The 25,237-nt window shown below is 45.4% G+C and overlaps 1 protein-coding gene and 1 long non-coding RNA gene across 2 annotated transcripts; both read right to left on the reverse strand.

Annotated features, from left to right (window-relative positions):
• Positions 1–17,033: 17,033 nt before the first annotated feature.
• On the reverse strand, positions 17,034–19,990 carry LOC134965573 (uncharacterized). The gene is made up of 3 exons (XR_010188444.1): positions 19,842–19,990; positions 18,129–18,798; positions 17,034–17,154 (listed from the first exon to the last, which is right to left on the reverse strand). It is a non-coding gene; the product is annotated as an uncharacterized LOC134965573 (long non-coding RNA).
• A 119-nt stretch (positions 19,991–20,109) lies between these two features.
• LOC134965575 (putative nuclease HARBI1) lies at positions 20,110–21,421 on the reverse strand. Its single transcript, XM_063941933.1, has 2 exons — positions 20,638–21,421; positions 20,110–20,560 (listed from the first exon to the last, which is right to left on the reverse strand). The coding sequence occupies exons 1-2, from the start codon at positions 21,383–21,385 to the stop codon at positions 20,184–20,186; spliced, it is 1,125 nt and encodes a 374-aa protein (XP_063798003.1). The 5' UTR covers positions 21,386–21,421; the 3' UTR covers positions 20,110–20,183.
• Between the last annotated feature and the right edge of the window lie 3,816 nt (positions 21,422–25,237).

Raw genomic sequence — 25,237 nt, forward strand, 5'->3', positions numbered from 1 at the left:
AATATATACATAGATGATGCAGCACACTGGGCTGAGCAGTGCACACAGATATGGTATGTGACTGTCTTGTACTCCTGGCTCCTGCTATAACCTATAACTGGCACTGCAGTGCTCCCCAGTCTCCCCCACAATTATAAGCTGTGTGAGCTGAGCACAGTCAGATATATAATATATACATAGATGATGCAGGCATGCAGCACACTGGGCTGAGCAGTGCACACAGATATGGTATGTGACTGAGTCACTGTGTGTACCGTTTTTTTCAGGCAGAGAACGGATATATTAAATAAAACAACTGCACTGCTGGTGGTCACTGTGGTCAGTCACTAAACTCTGCACTCTCTTCTACAGTATCAGCCTCAGGTCAATCTCTCTCTCTCCTAATCTAAATGGAGAGGACGCCAGCCACGTCCTCTCCCTATCAATCTCAATGCACGTGTGAAAATGGCGGCGACGCGCGGCTCCTTATATAGAATCCGAGTCTCGCGAGAATCCGACATCGTCATGATGACGTTCGGGCGCGCTCGGGTTAACCGAGCAAGGCGGGAAGATCCGAGTCGCTCGGACCCCTGAAAAAAAACATGAAGTTCGTGCGGGTTCGGATTCAGAGAAACCGAACCCGCTCATCTCTAGTCCAAAGTCATCCTGGCGTGACCCAATTGCAGCCCCCCAGCATTTCAAAAATGCACATCCAAACACGCCCTGACAGGAATGCTTACGCTGTGTCAGGGCATGCTTGGATGTGTAGTTTCTCAAGTGCCGGAGGGTTGCATTTGGGACAAAGGCCACTGTTACCTGCTTGTGTCAAAGTGTCGCTTGTACCTTGTCTTTTCCTAGAAGGGTGACGCTATTTCCAATACCTGGAACCTCATACTATTCTCTTCGACAGGTCTTGCGGAGTATCCTTCCCAAGTGGCGTGGATGTGAAGAGACACGACATTTCCCCTGATGTTCCATGGGCGACCTACTTGTGATGTGGACCTGAACCTCCGCCATGTATCAGACAACCCCGCTCAGGTGAGATGTATTGCCCAAAAATCCCTCTTGTCCAAAGTCATCCTGGTGTGACCCAATTGCAGCCCCCCAGCATTTGCAAAAATGCACATCCAATCATGCCCTGACAGGAATGCTTACGCTGTGTCAGGGCATGCTTGGATGTGTAGTTTCTCAAGTGCCGGAGGGTTGCATTTGGGACAAAGGCCACTGTTACCTGCTTGTGTCAAAGTGTCGCTTGTACCTTGTCTTTTCCTAGAAGGGTGACGCTATTTCCAATACCTGGAACCTCATACTATTCTCTTCCACAGGTCTTGCGGAGTATCCTTCCCAAGTGGGGTGTATGTGGAGACATGACATTTCTCCTGATGTACCATAGGCGACCTACTTGTGATGTGGACCTGACCCTCCGCCATGTAGCAGACAACCCCCCTCAGGTGAGATGTATTCCCCAAAACTCCCTCTTGTCCAAAGTCACCCCAGCATGTCCAAAGTGCAGCCCTCCGGCATTTGCAAAAATGCACATCCAATCATGCCCTGATGCTTACACATGTGTGTCAGGGAATGTTTGGATGTGTAGTTACGCAAGTGCCGGAGGGTTGCATTTGGGCCCGCTGTAACCTGCTTGTGTCGTGTTGCTTGTACCTTTTCCTTTTCCATACCAGGGTGAAACTACCAATACCTGGAATCTCATACTATTCTCTTCCACAGGTCTTGCGGAGTATCCTTCCCAAGTGGCTTGAATCCTCATGGATGAAGAGGGACACAACTGTTCCCCTGCTGTACCATGGGCGACCTAACACAATTCCACTGCATGTCATATTTAACATTGTATTTACTAATAATTGAAATAAAAACCACAGAAAACTTCTCATTTTAAAACTTTATTGAAGAAAAATTGTACAGGTTGAGTATCCCTTATCCAAAATGCTTGGGACCAGAGGTATTTTTGATATTGGATTTCTCCGTATTTTGGAATAATTGCATACCATAATGAGATGTCATGGTGATGGGACCTAAATCTAAGCACATAATGCATTTATGTTACATATACACCTTATACAAACAGCCTGAAGATAATTTTAGCCAATATTTTTTATAACTTTGTGCATTAAACAAAGTGTGTGTACATACACACAATTCATTTATGTTTCATATACACCTTATATACACAGCCTGAAGGTCATTTAATACGATATTATTAATAACTTTGTGTATTAAACAAAGTTTGTGTACATTGAGCCATCAAAAAACAAAGGTTTCACTATCTCAGTCTCACTCAAAAAAGTCCGTATTTCGGAATATTCCGTATTTCGGAATATATGGATATGGGATACTCAACCTGTATTTGATTTTTGAAATAAAAAAATTGAAAGGTAATTAAACAAAAAAAGTAGTTTGTTCTTCTTTACATTCTTTTCTTGTGTAGAAAGATATCTGTGGGGGAAAAAAAATATTAAGTAAAGACACTAATGTCATGTTCGTTCCTTTCTCCAAGAACATTTGTGGAACCACACAGCCCAGCATGACCCACTGCTGGGCTGTGTGGTTCCACAAAGGCAGGCGGTCCAGAGTGGCAGAGTGGTGTCAGTGGTCATCACTTTGACACGCTTGCATTTGTGGAACCACACAGCCCAGCATGACCCACTGCTGGGCTGTGTGGTTCCACAAAGGCAGGCGGTCCAGAGTTTCTTTAATATATACATTGAAACATGGCTCTACTCACCTTGGTACGCACAACACGAACTATGCCGTCCACTTAAATTTTCCACCCAATCCTATGAATAAGCCAAAAACAAACACTAGTGAATAGTAAATTCACACAGTGGAAGAATATAGTACACCATTACAAAAAGTATTTTTTGGGTAAAAGAGTGGTATCAGAATAGCTCTTTGGCCCATCATACATTTAGCCACAAGGAGCTTTCATCCTTTACCACACGCGCCCGCATACATGCCTGCGCATGTATGCCTACACATAAAGCTCCTTGGTAGTACCCGGTCACGGGTGGGGGAGCCCAACACATATAAAACAATAGTAAGAGGGAGAAAAAAATAAAGGGAGGGGGAAGAAAGGGATACATGAAAAACATAACAGTAAATAAAACAATACGACCGGGCTCATGGTGGAAGTCTGTCCGGATCCTGGTCTTCCTCCTGATGGGGCGTCGATGTCCTGGGAGGCTGGGTAGTGGGTTGACTAGGCCTCGGGGCCCGTGCGGCTGTAGATGTTGCGGCCGGTGGTGGAGGCATCTGGTGGGTGGGGTACATCCCTGTATATCCTTGGTACATCTGTGACCGTCTATACCAGGATGGTAGTGTAGGAAGGGAAGGAAGCGTCCTTGTGGCTCTTGATGGCGGAATTGGTGGATCACCAGCGTGTTGATGAGCTGGTTCTGGGAGTTTATCATAGATCATCTGCAGTGTGGTTGCGATCATCTGTTGGCTGGATGAGGATTGTCGATGGCTCTCCGACATGTTGTCATTGCTGTGTGCCAGGCATGATGTGTTCTCCACCAGCCGGCTGATGGATTGGGCCAGAATGTGAAGGATGTCTATAGTCTCCCTATGATCTTCTCTTCTGGTCTTTAGCATTTCGGCCGCGCTGTCGGCATGAGCCTTCTGCATTTCAAGCAGACCGTTTGCCATCTTATCCATTGTCCTCTCAATGGCGTCCAGTCTGCTTCCTACGACAACCCGAAAACTATCCTGGCTGACATTCATCTCTGCTGCCAGGTTGTTTACCCTCCGAACATTTGAGGGATCCTGCCCTTCCTGGACGTCTGCCACCAATTGCATTTGTGCAGCTGTAAAGAAAATTAGAAATTATTCTACACATTCATACATTTGTTTGAAGGCTCACAATTCGATATTTACTCACACAGGGATGTAGAAACTGCAGGCTGCTGCACTTCCACCTCGTCATCCTCTGACGAATCCTGTATGAGATCCGGCCTGTAGTAGGAACCAATCCCCGAAGCAAATCCGCTGCTGGTCCATGGCACCACTGTTTGCAAAAGAAAAAAAAATTAAAGTTAATAAACTATACAAAACTGGTGCACCCCCCACACCACACCCCCAAAAATTAAATACAAACCTTCTCCATCCTGTGATGCCGCTGCTCCAGGAGCTTCACTTGTCCTCATTTATGGAGACTTTTCAAGGGTCTGGCTGGATACTTTTGCACGCTGTCTTCAAACCCAATAAAAGTCTCGTCCGTTAACCCTGTAGACTCAAACAGTTCGGGTGATGGGTCCACAAGGGTAATGTCTTGTTGAGGCATTTCGGTCACAGTCCCAGAGCTCCAGGAGATATGACGATCTGGTGATGAACTGCGCGCAGGAGCTGTAGTTTGGCGCCCATCTTGTGGTGTGGTCGCCGACGGTGTCTGGCGCACAGGTGACGTTCTGTGCGCTGATGTCTGGCGCGCAGGTGATGGTCTGCGAGCTGACGTCGTCTGGCGCACAGGTGACTTACTGCGCGATGACGATGTGTGGCGCACAGGTGATGATCTGTGCGCTCCTGATGCTTGCTGCGCAGGTGGTGGTCCGCGCGCTGCTGTCGATGCCTGCTGCGCAGGTATTGGTCCGCGCGCTGGTGATGTCCTGCGCGCAGTTGATTTCCTCTGGGCAGGCGTGTCTGAAAAAAAAAAAACATTAGCAAATACAAAAAAAAATTATTTTCGTACAGCTCATCTGAATGTATTCTTACCATCAGGCCTCCTTTTGGACTGCTTGTCTCCCGCCTTCTTCCGTCTTCTGGGCGGTTCTTCCTCCTCGGGAAAGCCAGCAGGACGGCTGGAGTCCACACCTCCGTGAACTCCTTGGACCATGGCAAGGTTCATGCGCCTTTTAATAACTTCCTCCCAGGGTAGCCACTTCAGATTGAGAGCCGGGCCACCTCCCGTAGCTGTCTCATGTCGGCGCTGAATCCCCATCTTCTTTTTGGTCTGTCTGCGGCAATCACTGTACCGCTTCATGCAGTTTCTGGTGCTCCGGCGGTTTCCAGATACTGCAGTGACTTGGTTCGCGATGGCATCCCAGATGTTTCGTTTAGTCTTAGCTGCTGTGGTCTGTGCCCTTGGTCCATACAGAACGTCGTAGGACCTGTCGACACCATCCACTAGGGCACAGTTTTCCGCCTCAGTATATCTGGGTCCACGCGGCTTCTTCTGTCCTGCGTCTTCACCAGAGGCTTCCTCCTCCGACATGCATTTAATAAGATCTGTATGTACCTGTGAGTGTCAGTATCCCTGGCATTGCGCAAATATACCTGTAGGTGTGCATGGCAGTGCGCAAACTAGGGTGTGTCGAGTTGGATCCTATTGTGTCTGCAGGTGTTGTCAGTACCTGTCTAGGCTTTTTCTTTTTAGACTTCTCCATTTGGTCCCTTGACAACCGTGGCTGGTCACTGCATGCCTGGTCGGTCGTATCCTCCTCCTGGGTCGGCTCCCACTCCTCGTTGCTATGCAGGGACATTTCTTCTGAGGGGTGGGGGGAAGGGGTGGATCGGGCCCGCTTGTCCCTGGATATCTCTGTTGTAAAATGAAAAATATATATATATTTTTACAAATTTAAAACACATTACAAAATTATATGCAACCACATGTCATGCTGCTGGGACCCCAGTTCTCAAGCAGGACCAAACACCCAAAAAAATAAAAAAAAAAATTATGAAAAATAGAAAGAAAAAAAAAACCAAAACAAGCATCCCTGCACATACTGGAAGTCAACCAGTGCTAACACAAAATGGCTGGCACACACAAAATGGCTGACAGTCACCCCAAACTAGTCAAAAAGCATCCCTGCACATTCTGCAGGTACACCAGTGCTAAAATAGGAGGGAAAAAATAAGAATTTACTTACCGATAATTCTATTTCTCGGAGTCCGTAGTGGATGCTGGGGTTCCTGAAAGGACCATGGGGAATAGCGGCTCCGCAGGAGACAGGGCACAAAAAAGTAAAGCTTTACTAGGTCAGGTGGTGTGCACTGGCTCCTCCCCCTATGACCCTCCTCCAGACTCCAGTTAGGTACTGTGCCCGGACGAGCATACACAATAAGGGAGGCATTTTGAATCCCGGGTAAGACTCATACCAGCCACACCAATCACACCGTACAACTTGTGATCTAAACCCAGTTAACAGTATGACAACAGAAAGGGCCTCTTAAAGATGGCTCCTTAACAATAACCCGAATTAGTTAACAATAACTATGTACAAGTATTGCAGATAATCCGCACTTGGGATGGGCGCCCAGCATCCACTACGGACTCCGAGAAATAGAATTATCGGTAAGTAAATTCTTATTTTCTCTATCGTCCTAAGTGGATGCTGGGGTTCCTGAAAGGACCATGGGGATTATACCAAAGCTCCCAAACGGGCGGGAGAGTGCGGATGACTCTGCAGCACCGAATGAGAGAACTCCAGGTCCTCCTTTGCCAGGGTATCAAATTTGTAAAATTTTACAAACGTGTTCTCCCCCGACCACGTAGCTGCTCGGCAGAGTTGTAATGCCGAGACCCCTCGGGCAGCCGCCCAAGATGAGCCCACCTTCCTTGTGGAGTGGGCTTTTACAGTTTTAGGCTGTGGCAGGCCTGCCACAGAATGTGCAAGTTGAATTGTGTTACAAATCCAACGAGCAATCGACTGCTTAGAAGCAGGTGCGCCCAACTTGTTGGGTGCATACAATATAAACAGCGAGTCAGATTTTCTGACTCCAGCCGTCCTTGCAATGTATATTTTTAAGGCTCTGACAACGTCCAACAACTTGGAGTCCTCCAAGTCGCTAGTGGCCGCAGGCACCACAATAGGTTGGTTCAGATGAAATGCTGATACCACTTTAGGGAGAAAATGCGGACGAGTCCGCAGTTCTGCCCTATCCGAATGGAAGATTAGATAAGGACTTTTATAAGATAAAGCCGCCAATTCAGATACTCTCCTGGCAGAGGCCAGGGCTAGTAACATAGTCACTTTCAATGTGAGATATTTCAAATCCACCTTTTTCAATGGTTCAAACCAATGGGATTTGAGGAAATCTAAAACTACATTTAGATCCCACGGTGCCACCGGAGGCACCACAGGAGGCTGTATATGCAGTACTCCCTTGACAAAAGTCTGGACCTCAGGGACAGAGGCCAATTCTTTTTGGAAGAATATTGACAGGGCCGAAATTTGAACCTTAATGGATCCCAATTTGAGACCCATAGATAATCCTGATTGCAGGAAATGTAGGAAACGACCCAGTTGGAATTCCTCCGTCGGAACCCTCCGATCCTCGCACCACGCTACATATTTTCGCCAAATGCGGTGATAATGTTTCACGGTGACTTCCTTCCGTGCCTTAATCAAGGTAGGAATGACTTCTTCTGGAATGCCTTTCCCTTTTAGGATCTGGCGTTCAACCGCCATGCCGTCAAACGCAGCCGCGGTAAGTCTTGAAAAAGACAGGGACCCTGCTGTAGCAGGTCCCTTCTCAGAGGTAGAGGCCACGGTTCGTCCGTGAGCATCTCTTGAAGTTCCGGATACCAAGTCCTTCTCGGCCAATCCGGAACCACTAGTATTGTTCTTACTCTTCTTTGCCGTATGATCTTCAATACCTTTGGTATGAGCGGCAGAGGAGGAAACACATACACTGACTGGTACACCCAAGGAGTTACCAGTGCGTCCACAGCTATTGCCTGTGGATCTCTTGACCTGGCGCAATATTTGTCCAGTTTCTTGTTGAGGCGAGACGCCATCATGTCTACAATTGGTCTTTCCCAACGGTCTATTAACATGTTGAAGACTTCTGGATGTAGACCCCACTCTCCCGGATGAAGATCGTGTCTGCTGAGGAAGTCTGCTTCCCAGTTGTCCACGCCCGGGATGAACACTGCTGACAGTGCTATCACGTGATTCTCCGCCCAGCGAAGAATCTTGGCAGCTTCTGCCATTGCACTCCTGCTTCTTGTGCCGCCCTGCCTGTTTACATGGGCGACCGCCGTGATGTTGTCCGACTGAATCAACACCGGCTTTCCTTGCAGGAGAAGTTCCGCCTGGCTTAGAGCATTGTAGATTGCTCTTAGTTCCAGAATGTTTATGTGAAGAGACTTTTCCAGACTCGTCCATACTCCCTGGAAGTTTCTTCCTTGTGTGACTGCTCCCCAGCCTCTCAGGCTGGCGTCCGTGGTCACCAGGATCCAATCCTGAATGCCGAATCTGCGGCCTTCTAATAGGTGAGCCTTCTGCAACCACCACAGAAGTGACACCCTTGTCTTTGGTGACAGGGTTATTCGCAGGTGCATCTGCAGATGCGACCCTGACCATTTGTCCAACAGATCCCTTTGGAATATTCTTGCATGGAATCTGCCGAATGGAATTGCTTCGTAAGAAGCCACCATTTTTCCCAGGACTCTTGTGCATTGATGTACTGACACTTTTCCTGGTTTTAGGAGGTTCCTGACCAGATCGGATAACTCCTTGGCTTTTTCCTCTGGAAGGAAAACCTTTTTCTGAACCGTGTCCAGAATCATTCCTAGGAACAGCAGACGAGTTGTCGGGATTAAATGGGATTTTGGAATATTCAGAATCCACCCGTGTTGTCTTAGCACCTCTTGAGATAGTGCTAAAGCTGTCTCCAGCTGTTCTCTGGACCTTGCCCTTATTAGGAGATCGTCCAAGTATGGGATAACTAATACGCCTTTTCTTCGAAGAAGAATCATCATCTCGGCCATTACCTTGGTAAAGACCCGAGGCGCCGTGGACAATCCGAACGGCAGCGTCTGAAACTGATAGTGACAGTTTTGAACAATGAACCTGAGGTACCCCTGGTGTGCGGGGTAAATCGGAACGTGTAGATACGCATCCTTGATGTCCAAGGATACCATAAAGTCCCCTTCTTCCAGGTTCGCTATCACTGCTCTGAGTGACTCCATCTTGAACTTGAACTTTTTTATGTAGAGGTTCAAGGACTTCAGATTTAGAATAGGCCTTACCGAGCCATCCGGCTTCGGTACCACAAATAGAGTGGAATAATACCCCTTTCCTTGTTGTAATAGGGGTACTTTGACTATCACCTGCTGAGCGTACAGCTTGTGAATGGCTTCCAACACCCTCTCCCTTTCGGAAGAGACGGTTGGTAAGGCAGACTTCAGGAAACGATGAGGAGGATCCGTCTCTAATTCCAACCTGTACCCCTGAGATATTATCTGCAGGATCCAGGGGTCTACCTGCGAGTGAGCCCACTGCGCGCTGTAATTTTTGAGACGGCCCCCCACTGTCCCCGAGTCCGCTTGAGAGGCCCCAGCGTCATGCTGAGGTTTTTGCAGGAGCCGGGGAGGGCTTCTGTTCCTGGGAAGGAGCTGCCTGTTGGTGTCTCTTCCCTCTTCCTCTGCCTCGTGGCAGGTACGACAAGCCCTTTGCTCTCTTATTTTTGTAGGAGCGAAAAGGCTGCGGTTGAAAGGTCGGTGCCTTTCTCTGTTGGGGAGTGACTTGAGGTAAAAAAGTGGATTTCCCGGCAGTAGCCGTGGCCACCAAGTCTGATAGACCAACTCCAAATAACTCCTCCCCTTTATACGGCAAAACCTCCATGTGACGTTTTGAATCCGCATCGCCTGTCCACTGTCGTGTCCATAAGGCTCTTCTGGCTGAAATGGACATAGCACTCACCCGAGATGCCAGTGTGCAAATATCCCTCTGTGCATCACGCATATAGATAAATGCATCCTTTATTTGTTCTAACGACAGTAAAACATTGTCCCTATCTAGGGTATCAATATTTTCAATCAGGGATTCTGACCAAACTACTCCAGCACTGCACATCCAGGCAGTTGCTATAGCTGGTCGTAGTATAACACCTGCATGTGTGTATATATTCTTTTGAATAACTTCCATCTTTCTATCTGATGGATCCTTAAGTGCGGCCGTCTCAGGAGAGGGTAACGCCACTTGTTTGGATAAGCGTGTGAGCGCCTTGTCCACCTTAAGGGGTGTTTCCCAGCGCGCCCTAACCTCTGGCGGGAAAGGGTATAATGCCAATAACTTTTTTGAAATTATCAACTTTTTATCAGGAGCAACCCACGCTTCATCACACACGTCATTTAATTCTTCTGATTCAGGAAAAACTGTTTGTAGTTTTTTCACACCATACATAATACCCTGTTTTACGGTATCTGTAGTATCAGCTAAATGTAACGTCTCCTTCATTGCCAAAATCATATAACGTGTGGCCCTACTGGAAAATACGTTTGAATTTCTACCGTCGTCACTGGAATCAGTGCCCGTGTCTGGGTCTGTGTCGACCGACTGAGGCAAAGGGCGTTTTACAGCCCCTGACGGTGTTTGAGGCGCCTGGACAGGCATTAATTGATTGTCCGGCCGCCTCATGTCCTCAACTGACTGTTTAAGGGAAGATAAACCATCACGTAATTCCACAAATAAAGGCATCCATTCTGGTGTCGACCCCCTGGGGGGTGACATCTGCATATTTGGCAATTGCTCCGCCTCCACACCAATATCGTCCTCATACATGTCGACACCACGTACCGACACACACCGCAAACTCACAGGGAATGCTCTAATGAAGACAGGACCCACTAGCCCTTTTGGGGAGACAGAGGGAGAGTCTGCCAGCACACACCACAAAGCGCTATATATACAAGGGATATCCTTATATTAAGTGCTCCCTTATAGCTGCTTTAATATATATATATATATACATTAATGTGCCCCCCCTCTCTGTTTTACCCTGTTTCTGTAGTGCAGTGCAGGGGAGAGACCTGGGAGCCGTTCTGACCAGCGGAGCTGTGACAGAAAATGGCGCCGTGTGCTGAGGAGATAGGCCCCGCCCCTTTTTCGGCGGGTTCTTCTCCCGCTATTTTTCCAGTCAGGCAGGGGTTAAATATCTCCATATAGCCCCTATGGGCTATATGTGAGGTATTTTTAGCCTTGTATAAGGTTTATATTTGCCTCTCAGAGCGCCCCCCCCCAGCGCTCTGCACCCTCAGTGACTGCCCAGTGAAGTGTGCTGAGAGGAAAATGGCGCACAGCTGCAGTGCTGTGCGCTACCTTATGAAGACTGAGGAGTCTTCAGCCGCCGGTTTCCGGACCTCTTCACGCTTCAGCATCTGCAAGGGGGTCGGCGGCGCGGCTCCGGGACCGGACTCCACGGCTGGGCCTGTGTTCGATCCCTCTGGAGCTAATGGTGTCCAGTAGCCAAGCAGCAAATCCACTCTGCATGCAGGTGAGTTTACTACTTTCCCCCTAAGTCCCACGTTGCAGTGATCCTGTTGCCAGCAGGACTCACTGTAAAGAAAAAAACCTAAACTAAACTTTCTCTAAGCAGCTCTTTAGGAGAGCCACCTAGATTGCACCCTTCTCGTTCGGGCACAAAATCTAACTGGAGTCTGGAGGAGGGTCATAGGGGGAGGAGCCAGTGCACACCACCTGACCTAGTAAAGCTTTACTTTTTTGTGCCCTGTCTCCTGCGGAGCCGCTATTCCCCATGGTCCTTTCAGGAACCCCAGCATCCACTTAGGACGATAGAGAAAACATGTTTGGCAAACAACCGACACCACATGTCGACCTCATAAATGACACAAACTTGTTCCAAATCACCCCAAACTAGTCAAAAAGCATCCCTGCACATTCTGGAGGTACACCAGTGCTAAAATAGGAGGGGAAAACATGTTTGGCAAACAACCGACACCACATGTCGACCTCATAGATGACACAAACTTGCTCCAAATCACCCCAAACTAGTCAAAAAGCATCCCTGCACATTCTGCAGGTACACCAGTGCTAAAATAGGAGGGAAAAAACATGTTTGGCAAACAACCGACACCACATGTCGACCTCATAAATGACACAAACTTGTTCCAAATCACCCCAAACTAGTCAAAAAGCATCCCTGCACATTCTGGAGGTACACCAGTGCTAAAATAGGAGGGAAAAAACATGTTTGGCAAACAACCAACACCACATGTCGACCTCATAAATGACACAAACTTGCTCCAAATCACCCCAAACTAGTCAAAAAGCATCCCTGCACATTCTGCAGGTACACCAGTGCTAAAACAGGAGGGGAAAAAATGGTTTTAACAAACAAACGACACCACATGTCGACCGCATTGATACCGACACACACTAAAATCAGCCCAAACTAGCCAAAAATCATTCCTGCACATGCTGAGGTACACCAATGCAAAAGCAAGACCCAAAAAGTCATTTTAAGAAAAAAAAACGTGAAAAACTACCCAAAACTCCACAAAAAAATGCAGCAGAACAAGCAGGAGCTATACACATACCTGCACACATACCCAAACACCCCATGTACACCTCATGGCAACCCCCACTACACATACACATACATGCAACACCAGACCCACATGTGGTACTTACCTACAAATGTAGTAATAGCTCCAAAAACGACTCTCCTCCGGGGTAACAGGTATCCTCCTGTCTGTCCTGGAATAAAGCCTGCTGGGTGTCCAAATGATACCACAGCAAACAACCAATTTGCTAGCTCTGCACCTCCTCACACCTCTCTGCAGGTTCACAAAATGGCTGCTGAGCACGCAGCAAACAAGCCCTAATAAAGGACTGCAAACGGCGGGAAGTCGAATTCAGGACGCCCACTACTCGCCGATTGGTCCGTGATCCGCCAAGGGGAGTGTCGAATCCATTTTGCATTGCATATGGTGAATTCATGGTCCCGGCGGCAGGGCTGCGGCTGTCGAGTACAGGCGAATTTTTAAACGGACGAAAGAACGGCGCGATTCGACCGCAATTGCATATACCCCTTAGTTGGCAAATAAAAGTAACACAAACCTTACTCCACCCTTGTACTGTATCATATGATTAGTTTTGCAATGCTTAAGAGACAGTACAGACCAGCCACTGTTCCTGGCGTCGGTGTCCGGCACCGCACTACACTACACTACAATAAGAAATGTTAGGTATATATATATATATATATATATATACCTAACGACAGTAAAGCGAAGACTGTAAACATACTGAATCATTGTTAAATTAGAACCGGCAGCAGTAGCACCATTTTACATTTTATCAAGCTGTGAGTGCCGCACCATGGTCCGGTATCATTCATTTCTGTGAGGGCACCGGCTGTAGTACTGGACCTTATAGGGAGTGCCAGACATTTGCCTATATATGCACTGCTCAAAAAAATAAAGGGAACACTAAAATAACACATCCTAGATCTGAATGAATGAAATATTCTTATTAAATACTTTGTTCTTTACATAGTTGAATGTGCTGACAACAAAATCACACAAAAATTATCAATGGAAATCAAATTTATTAACCCATGGAGGTCTGGATTTGGAGTCACACTCAAAATTAAAGTGGAAAAACACACTACAGGCTGATCCAACTTTGATGTAATGTCCTTAAAACAAGTCAAAATGAGGCTCAGTAGTGTGTGTGGCCTCCACGTGCCTGTATGACCTCCCTACAATGCCTGGGCATGCTCCTGATGAGGTGGCAGATGGTCTCCTGAGGGATCTCCTCCCAGATCTGGACTAAAGCATCTGTCAACTCCTGGACAGTCTGTGGTGCAACGTGGTGTTGGTGGATGGAGCGAGACATGATGTCCCAGATGTGCTCAATTGGATTCAGGTCTGGGGAACGGGCGGGCCAGTCCATAGCATCAATGCCTTCGTCTTGCAGGAACTGCTGACACACTCCAGCCACATGAGGTCTAGCATTGTCTTGCATTAGGAGGAACCCAGGGCCAACCGCACCAGCATATGGTCTCACAAGGGGTCTGAGGATCTCATCTCGGTACCTAATGGCAGTCAGGCTACCTCTGGCGAGCACATGGAGTGCTGTGCGGCCCCCCAAAGAAATGCCACCCCACACCATTACTGACCCACTGCCAAACCGGTCATGCTGGAGGATGTTGCAGGCAGCAGAATGTTCTCCTTGGCGTCTCCAGACTCTGTCACGTCTGTCACATGTGCTCAGTGAGAGCCTGCTTTCATCTGTGAAGAGCACAGGGCACCAGTGGCAAATTTGCCAATCTTGGTGTTCTCTGGCAAATGCCAAACGTCCTGCACGGTGTTGGGCTGTAAGCACAACCCCCACCTGTGGACGTCGGGCCCTCATACCACCCTCATGGAGTCTGTTTCTGATCGTTTGAGTAGACACATGCACATTTGTGGCTTGCTGGGGGTCATTTTGCAGGGCTCTGGCAGTGCTCCTGCTGTTCCTCCTTGCACAAAGGCGGAGGTAGCGGTCCTGCTGCTGGGTTGTTGCCCTCCTACGGCCTCCTCCACGTCTCCTGATGTACTGGCCTATCTCCTGGTAGTGCCTCCATGCTCTAGACACTACGCTGACAGACACAGCAAACCTTCTTGCCACAGCTCGCATTGATGTGCCATCCTGGATGAGCTGCACTACCTGAGCCACTTGTGTGGGTTGTAGACTCCGTCTCATGCTACCACTAGAGTGAAAGCACCGCCAGCTTTCAAAAGTGACCAAAACATCAGCCAGAAAGCATAGGAGCTGAGAAATGGTCTGTGGTCACCACCTGCAGAACAACTCCTTTATTGGGGGTGTCTTGCTAATTGCATATAATTCCCACCTGTTGTCTATTCCATTTGCACAACAGCATGTGAAATTGATTGTCAATCACTGTTGCTTCCTAAGTGGACAGTTTGATTTCACAGAAGTGTGATTGACTTGGAGTTACATTGTGTTGTTTAAGTGTTCCCTTTATTTTTTTGAGCAGGGTGTGTATGTATATATATATATATATATATATATATATATATATATAATAAATGGTCAGTGCCCTCCTAGGTGGCCAAAGCAAAGGTCCCCAATATACATACAGGGAGGCAGCACTCGGTAACAGATTCCGTAAGATGCAGATACACTTTCAATGGTTTGAAGACTTTATTCTCACTTCGTCTTCAGGATGAATTCATGTGAACAAGTGCACATCAATATAGTACTCCCCCTCACCACGCGCACACAATGAATTAGTGATGCAGGTGTATCACCTCCAGTCACTGACTGGAACACCCACTTGTAATTACCATACTAAAAACAAGCATATATCATTTGACTACCTACAATTAAAAATTTAACGGAGTCATATGTAAATGTGGTACAAAGGCAAACACATATTGAACTCACAACTTAATATGTGTATAACATTATTCTGAATGTGGTTTAACTAGATCTATTAATTTATAGCACATGTACTGTATATTTTAACCAAAGGGTTAATAACAAGTCCCTTATTCAAAGGTGTTCTATTCACAACAGTGATACAATCTCAGAGAGAGAGCAACATTGTATGCAAAATGTATCTTATTTTGTGTTACAAAACACCATCAGAATCATGGCCCTCATTCCGAGTTGTTCGCTCGCTAGCTGCTTTTAGCAGCAGTGCAAACGCTAAGCCGTCGCCCTCTGGGAGTGTATTTTAGCTTAGCAGAAGTGCGAACGAAAGGTTCGCAGCATTGCTACAAACAAATTTGTGCAGTTTCAGAGTCGCTCGAGACTGATGCGCCCTACACACTGGGTGATAACACTGCAAGATATGAACGATCTCGTTCATTAATGAACGAGATAACGTTCATATCTGTCAGTGTGGAGGCACCAGCTATGAACGATGCGCGGCCCCGCGCTCATTCATCGCTGATGCCCCGTCGGCTGTGCATGCAGGCCAATATGGACGAGATCGTCCATATTTGCCTACACTGCTATGGAGCCGGGTGACGGGGGGAGTGAAGAAACTTCACTCCCCCCGTCACTGCCCCCCTGCCGGCGGGCCGCCTGACTGCCGTATCGGTGGTCGGGCAGCTCGGCGGCACATCGCCAAGACTGTAGGGCCCTTTACTCCTACCTTGCGATCACTTCAGACTGTTTAGTTCCTGTTTTGACGTCACAAACACGCCCTGCGTTCGGCCAGCCACTCCCCCGTGGTATCCGTTTGATAGATAGACAGTGTCTAGTTAGACAGTCAATAGATAGACACCATATGTTAGACAGACATTAGGTCGACAGGGTCAAAAGGTCGACATGAAAAAGGTCGACATGGTCAAAAGGTCGACATGAAAATGGCCGACATAAAAAAGATAGACAAATGTTTTTGTTTTAATGTAACATGTTTTTGGACTATTTCATACCTTCTCTATCCATGTCGGCATAGAGTTGGATATAAACCTTGTGGCGAGCGCAGCGAGCCACCGTGCCCAAAGCGTGGCGAGCGGAATGCCTTTCTACAATTGGGGGTCCCAGATGACAAAACTATCCACACAAACCACAAAAATGCAAAAAACATGGGCCCTCATTCCAAGTTGTTCGCTAATTTTTTCGTTCGCACAACATATTTGCAAAGTTGCGAATATGTTGTAAATTTGCGAACATCCGCCCCCAACGTAAATTTGCAATTTCGTACGCAGTACTACACAAAGTAGGTGTATGCCAAATTACAACGCATTAATGCGAATCCATCGCATACGCACAAACCTCATCGTTAAAAAACGATTTCATCGTAGATTTACACATTCCTCTTAAATGTGCTAAGGTTTTAGCGAACAAACGCACAGTAATGTTTTTTTTTCTTAATTTAGATGACACCTTGCAATTCAAACTCAACAAGCGTCCCTCAATTTAAAATCCAATTAGTGTAATGATTGATTGTGTGCATGACCAATTAAGTCTGCAAAGAATACCTCAATAACACTTTGTAGGCATAATTGGACATTACCATGTTTGTTTTGAAAGAAGTGCAAGAGATGTGTAAACTGTGCCTGACATAAATGTAAATAGCATAATTTTGTGTGGATGTTTAGTGTGTGAATGTATGTGTTTACATGTTTTTTTTAAAAATAAGCTACTAACTAGCCTAATTTGTATGTAATAAATAAGACTAATACTCGTAATTTGTTTGTGTTTTTTTTGTTAGGTAACCAATTTATGCTTTGCAATATGCTTTAATTTTTAAGCATTAAAAACATCACAAGCGCTTAACGGAGCAAAAAGATTTTTTATTTTGTCAACATATTTTTTTTTTTATATATAAGCTGAAAACTTTTTTGTTTTTAAATTAAATTTTGTAAATTATGTACTTCGGCCAAAATGGCCTCCAAATGAGCCTTGATCCGGCCAACGATGCCTGCCAGGCTTGTGGGATCTCCAACGGCACCATCTGAAATGCAGAGTAAAAATGCAATTTAAAACATAACTCACATTCCTCTTACATCACAATTCCACAAAGCACACTTTCATATAAAAGGATATACATCATGGATGTATAAATGACAAAACAGTAGCATACCAACACACAAGCATACTCAGCAATGTTTGTCATTGCTAAATTACAATGTGTAAAAGTCTACCACATCATGATGTACATTTACTAAGATGGGAGTTATATTTAAGATGGGATGTTGCCCATAGCAACCAATCACATTCAACTTCTTTTCTAGAAGGTGGTAAATAACTGAAAAGTTGTTAGTGTTTGGTTGCTATGGGCAACATCCAATCTTGAATCACACCCCAAAATTAGTACATGGAACCCCATACTGGCCTTCATTCACATCTGGAGTGAAGCAGACTTGTCTTTTGTGCTGTTTGGCCTGCATCATCACACTGCATATCAACATCTTCAGAAGGACAACATATCCTAGCATGCCCACACTCCCTGAAAGCCTGCCTTACTAAATAAGGTCAAACAGGTTTTGAAAAAGCAAATAAGCATTTTGTGAGTGTAACTTTCACAACACAAATCATTGTGTCGTTAGGCTGGCTAACAAAGTGAAGCATGCGAGTTGAAAGTGCAAATATTAGGAATACCCAGGCACAAGTGTAAAACACCAACAACATACTAAACTCCACTCAGGTCTAACTGTTTCATTGACAACCTAGCACATATAAACCCTGTTATCCTGGCAACCCTGTCGACCTAATGAGTGTCGACCTAGAGTGGACAGACAAAACATTGCACACATAGACACTGTACATCTAATGATACTCACATAAATGTAAAAGCAACATCTAGACCATGAAGAAGAACACAAACATTTTTCCTTGGGCCAAGATTGCCCACAGTACAACACTGCATGTTTTGTAATTGTAAGTGTAAGTAGGTAACCAATTCATTGTAAATGTTTATAAACTTACTCTCATCTGCCACATGCGGACTCTCCGGAATCTCCGCAGGGGCTTCTTCTGCCCATTCACTGGGTGGGGAAGGCGGCTGGATGGGGGAAGGAGGCTGGAAAGGGGAGCTTGGTCCAGAGGGTGGGTCAGACTTAGATGGGGAGGGTGGTGGAGAGGTGGGTTGGGTCACAGAGGGGGAAGGGGACAGAGAGGGGGAATGGGAAAGAGAGGGTGAGGTGGGCAGAGAGGTGGTTTGGCCAACAGAGGTGGAGGGGGACAGAGAGGGGTATTGGTAAACAGAAGGGGAGTGGGGCTGAGAAGGGGACTGTGAAGTAGAGGGGGATTGTGCGACAGAAGGGGAGGGGGCTGAGAAGGGGACTGTGAAGGAGAGGGGGATTGTGCGACAGAAGGGGAGGGGGCTGAGAAGGGGACTGGGAAGGAGAGGGGGATTGTGCGACAGAAGGGGAGGAGGGCTGAGAAGGGGACTGGGAAGAAGAGGGGGATTGTGCGACAGAAGGGGAGGGGGGCTGAGAAGGGGACTGGGAAGGAGAGGGGGAATGGGTGTGAGAAGGGGAGGGGGGCTGAGAAGGGGACTGGGAAGGAGAGGGGGAATGGGTGTGAGAAGGGGAGGGGGGCTCAGAAGGGGACAGGTTGGGACTCCCAGCAGCAGCAGGTTGCCGTTGTGCTTGCCCTAGAATTACATTTTTTTTTGGGGGTTATAGGATGAAAATTAAATACAACAGCATTTTTCATTTTCTCAGTTATGTCCCATGTTAAAGACACTGGGGAAAATTAATAGCTTTTATTATTTTGTAAACTGGTGATGTTGCCCATAGCAACCAAACAGATTATATCTAACATTTATTAAGCTGATTCTAGAATAGAATAGATTGAGTCTGTTTGGTTGCTATAGGCAACATCACCAGTTCTTAAAAAAACACACCTTATAAAAATTATCCCACTGAGCAAGTTATTGAGTTCAGTTGACAGCCTGTTGGAACTCTGTACAACATGCACTTTTTCTGAAGCACCTTGCTACACAGTCAGTACTGCTTACACTACCCACACACACTCATGTTTATTCTACCAGTTTATTGTTATTGTGCTAATTTTCACACTCTGACGTAGTGAAAGTATGCAAACTTTATGCTTTAATCTGTCATTTACTGTAATATTTTACTTACTGCATCTGCGTAAGGTGCGGATTTGTTGGCGGAGCTCCGCCAACAGGTCCGGCGTACGCCGGCGGAGGTCGCTCCACCTTCGCTCCAGCTGAATCACAGTCCTTCGACTGCGGACGCGGGTCCGTAATAAGCAGCGGACCTCCGCGTAGGCCTCGCGCTTTACCCTATTTGGGACAAAGCGCACAGGGTGGCCTACGCGGCGGTCCATCACCGCTACCAGGATCCGCAGCTCCCGTCTTGTGAAAGCTGCAGCGCGCATCCTGGCAATGGCATTTTCCATATATGGGCTTATATTTATAGAGTGTGTTGGCATGTGATTGGTGTAAGATCTATGCTGTCATCTAAATAAACTTTATTGATGTGTGCATTGAATAAACTTTATTGTTTTCTGCAGTGCTGTGAAGGGCAGAGGGGTTAGTTCGCTATAGCGGAAATTCGCAGTCGCGGAAAAACATGAAAAAAAACTACATACACTCACAATTCCACATACACACACACACACATACACTCACATTTTAACATCAATATTTGATACAATCTGTGTACTCACCACATTTGCCAGGAACAATCAGCTGCACAGTCACAAAGTGTACAACATTTAGTATCATATGTTGTGTATTTTGATTTGAAAACAGGAAAATAAAAAAAATAAAAAAAATAATTACACCAATTTGGCAACGTAAAAATATTTAAAATATAAAAAAAAAGTATTACAATACATTATAAGGTTAACATGTTAGAATATTTACAGAAACAACTAGTAATATATTCACACACACCAAAACAATTACACTATGAGCTTTCAATAGCTTCCTAAATGACATCAGAGCAAACTGAACATAAACATACAGTGACTTTGTTATAAATTTAATAATTATTGTTAAAAAAAACTTTACCTGAAATAATCACGAACAATGCGTGTCCTTACTTGGTTTCCCCTCCGGGAAACACTCCCCTCACCGACTCGCCAACCAACCCTTGGCTCCTCATCAGGCAATTCCTCTGTTTGAGGAAGCTCCACGCGACTCCTTACAGCGATGTTATGTAGGATAGCGCACAGGACCACAATTTTACTTACCATCTCTGGCGAATACATGATGTCGCCACCAGTGCGGTGGAGCACATGAAAGCGGCCTTTAAGGATACCAACTGTGCGCTCCACCAGCTGTCTAGTGGCAGTAAGCGCGGAGTTAAATGCCGTCTGTGGTCCTGGCCTGGGCTTACTGTAAGGAGTCATGAGCCAGGGGGTGCAAGGATATCCACGGTCTCCTGTTTGATGAGAAGAAAAGAAAATAATTAGAATATTTTTATATAAAATATTATTGTACGGAAAAAAAAAAACTCACCCAATAACCACATGTCTTGTCCTTCCATCGATCTTAATCTCTGCCATATCCCTGATTGTCTAATGACATGGGCATCATGGGAGTTCCCCGGGAACTTAGCATTCAGGGACAGGATTTGGAGGGATGGCCCACAAACAACCATAACATTCAGAGAATGAAACAGTTTCCTGTTTCTATATATTTCTTCATTATGTCTTGGTGGTACAATAGCTACATGTGTGCCATCCACAACCCCAATAACATGTGGGAAGCGACTACCACCTTCCTCAAATTGCCGCTTCACCACATCTAGGGCACCAACATTCAAAAGCATAGCAATAAATTGCTTAACTCGCTTAATGAAAGCCTGGCTGACACGCCGCAGGACCTTACTGAACTGGCCCTGCGACATGCCAACCAGATCTCCCACCACATGCTGGTATGAACCAGTGGCAACAAAATGTAACACAGCAAGGAATTGTGTCAATGCTGGTATTGCTGTAGGATACCTAATGGATTGGTCTAGATCACTCTCTATTATGGAGAGAGTGTCTAGGATTAGATGAGGTGGCAGCCTGTATCTGTGCAAAACAACATCATCAGGCATCCCAAAAAGAAGGACACGGGTACGGAATATTGGTGGCCTTGCACGCCTCCATTGCCTTGGATGATGAGGAGCCGGTTGTTGTTGGAGGGCTTGCGGCGGTTGGGGTGGGAGTGGTTCTGTGGGTTGGGGTGGGATTGCTTCCGCCCCAACATGGATAGACATCACCAACTTAAAAAGAAGGTAAGAATCATGACACCATAATATTAATAAAAACAAAAACATTGTCAACCATAGTAAAAAAAAAAAAAGTGTATAGGTGTTAACTTACTGCTTGTGCATACTCCATTTCTAAAATAAAATAATAGGATCGAAACAAAGAAAAAAACACAAATTAGCTAATTCTCCACAACATAGGTTCACATCACAAAGTAATACACAAAAATGTAAAACAACACTACCCATTTAATGAATGCAACAATCTATATTTAAAAAATTCATTCTGATTCTTTTTCAGAAAACAAATATAATAAAAATAAAAAAAATAAAAAAACAACACATATGCTACATTAAAACGGGTGACCTTCATTTACAAATACATAAAAAATCAGACATACCTTGTCAAAAATAAATGCTTCAAAAAAAGAAATAAAAAAAACTGCACACTTGGCAATCCCAATAAAAAATTAAAGAGACACCTACAAGAGACAGAGAAGGAGTCTAAGAGATCATATAGACACTTACAACAAACAGCAGGACACACTGAGATAGGCTACTTACCTACTCAATATGTTGAGTTAGCCAATTGGCTACAGAAAATTAAATCAAAAATGCACACTTGGCAATACAAATCAAAAATTAAAGAGACACCTACAAGAGACAGAGAAGGAGTCTAAGAGATCATATAGACCCTTACAACAAACAGCAGGACACACTGAGATAGGCTACTTACCTGCTCAATATGTTGAGTTAGCCAATTGGCTACAGATAATTAAATCAAAAATGCACACTTGGCAATCCAAATCAAAAATTAAAGAGACACCTACAAGAGACAGAGAAGGAGTCTAAGAGATCATATAGACACATACAACAAACAGCAGGACACACTGAGATAGGCTACTTACCTGCTCAATATGTTGAGTTAGCCAATTGGCTACAGAAAATTAAATAAAAAATGCACACTTGGCAATCCAAATCAAAAATTAAAGAGACACCTACAAGAGACAGAGAAGGAGTCTAATAAATAAATTAATCAGTGTGAACAATATAATATACACACTGTAAAGTACAGGTAACAAAAAAATACCATATGCCATAATAAAACATTTATATATCAAACAGATATCCTCCAAAATACATAAACCCAGTTTAAAAAAGTAAAAACTTCCATTGCACAACCATACATACTTGGTTTAGAAATTGACTAATGTAATACTAACAAAAGAAACTTAGGCATAAATACGCACTACGCAACACATTATAAAAATTTAAAAGCGAACAAATGGCCATCTGTCTGCAAGACAATGCAAAAAAAACTCACTCTGCAAATTGTTCCCAAACACGACCACCTTCTATGAGAGACCACAAAGCAGCTTCATACATCATACACCCACTCACACAGGCTGCAATCCAGGCTGTTAAATAAGCAGTACAATCAGTCACATAATTAGCATAATTTACACCTGTGTTAATTTACGCTACGCACGCAGCTATAAATAGCTACACACCTGTGCGTACAGACATGCCACTAGCAGCATGGCTACTCATGAGGAGTTGGCAGCAGAGATGGACCGCGTGCAGCAGCAGATGTCCGCATTGACACAAAGACGCCTAGCATTGCGTCGGCAGATGCTGGATTCCGCGGAGGCGGATTCAGAAGTAGCAGGACTCAGTACTAGAGACATTCCAACTTCTGATACCCAGCAGTTAAGAGAGGAGACCCTGCCAGACAGACATACTGGGGTAACTGAGGGAGATTCAGCATTAGCCGCACAAACACAAAATACTCAAGCAGCTAGTGAAGAGGAAGATGGTGATGAGGAACAGGAACAAAGCTCACAGGCTACTTCAAGGAGAAAAAAAAGGCAGCCCGCATTCACTAAGAGGGAGTTGCGTGTTTTGGTCACACAGGCCATGTCAAAAATACATAGCGGACCAAAAAACATGGGTGCTGCAACCAAAGATAGAATCTGGAGGGACATCACTCATTCTGTGAATGAAGTCGGCTCTATAGTCCGAACATCACAGGAAGTTAGAAGACAGTAAGTGTATATTGGCAGTCCATTATCTGTGCCAAGTATTCTTAAAAAGCTAGTTAGATGTGATGTTGCCTATAGCAACCAAATGCATAACATGTGTCCTATATATTAAAGCAGGTATTTATTTATTTTCTATACCTTGCCCCTATTTTTCCAAACATATGTAGTTGGGCCGACTTCAAATCCCACCTGAAGGGCAAGAGGTCTGCGGAGTGGAATGCCTCGAGGGCTACAGGGGGAGGACCAGCTGCCACTGTGGAGTACACAGATCTGGAGGAGATGGCGATGGACTGTGTCAGTTATGAGGAGGGGGTAGGGGTGTCTTATATGGACACGGACCTGCCTGAAATACTGACGGCACATGACTTGCCAGGTAAGTTTACACACATATTTGTATTGTTTAATTGTTTTTGCTACAAAAGTCTCATATTGTTTTTTTCTACTCTTTTTCCACACATTCTTCTATTTGCTTTGCACATAACACAGCACAGGGGGGTGAGCAGGTAGAGTCACAGGAGGGTTATGTGGCTGAGGCATAGGTGGAGGGACCTAGTGTGTCTGCCAGTGTGGGACCACAAATCCCACCTATCCAGATTCCAACTGGCCCCCCCACCCAACCCTCTGCTATCCCGGAAATCCTGACTGAAATAGCTAGGTATGGTGAGAGCCTAAATGCTTTTCAGGACAGGATGCTCCGGGAGGTAAGCCAGATAGCTGTCCGGCTCACTGAGCACAAAACCAGTGTGGAGCAAGGTGTAGCTCAACTCTGCCAAGGTCTGGCAGAGATCAGGCAGGGACAAGATCAACTTGCCTCCTCCTTCAAAGACCTTGCAAATTCCATCTTGCAAGGGCTCCAGGCCATCGCTGTCTCCCTTGCCCACAGTGGCAGAGAGCCAGCCACATCGGCTTCCTCCCCTCCCCCTGCCCAGGAAGAACATCCCACTGGGCAGGGCCCACGAAGGTCGCTCCGCAGACCAAGCCAAGAAGAACATCATCAGGCAGGGGGGAAAAAGAGAAAGTGATGTCTCTCCAGATGGGCAGCACCCATGTTTTTCATGTTGTCTCTATGTATTTTTTGTGTTGCCTTGTGTGGCCAGAATGGCGAACTCCCTCTTAGTGAAAATATACATTTCTGTTTTGATATATTGTAGCCTGTGAGCTTTTTATCCTGTACACCAGAGCCATCTTCCTCTTCCTAGCATGCTGTGTATTGTTGTGTTTGTGTGCTGGCTCCTGAATCTAACTCAGTTCCCCAAAAATATATGTCTGGCTGGGTGTTTACACCATATTATTTATTTACATTAAAAATATTATTTTGTCAGAAGATGGAGTTTCCCTAGTACTGAGTTCTGCTATGTGATTTGTGTCAGTGGCATCTGCTTGCTGCTTGGTCCATCTTTGCCTGTGATACTCACCTGTAGCCATGTTGTTTGGACCACTGAATATCTTTTTGCAGTAATAAAAAATAAAAAAAATTATTTGTGTACTTTATTAAAGTTAATGCATTATGTTAATCTTATCACAGTAAAGTTTAGCAAGGCATATAGACACTTGGGGAACAAGGGAACAACCCGAATAATCATACAAGCATTGCATCTTTTAAAATGCAACAGGTATGCCTTGCACAACACTTTAATGGCCATATTAAAATAGTATTAACAACTCGGTTTTTTGGTTACTATGGGCAACATGACATAATATTAAACATTGTCAGATATTCTTACAAAAGTTAAACGTTTGTTTTAAGCAAAAACTGCATTATGTTGGTCATGATATTTGTGATATTCAAAGGGAACATTTTATGTAGTTTAGATGTTGC

This window comes from Pseudophryne corroboree, chromosome 10 (genome assembly GCF_028390025.1).
Source record: "Pseudophryne corroboree isolate aPseCor3 chromosome 10, aPseCor3.hap2, whole genome shotgun sequence".
Classification (NCBI taxonomy): Eukaryota; Metazoa; Chordata; class Amphibia; order Anura; family Myobatrachidae; genus Pseudophryne; species Pseudophryne corroboree.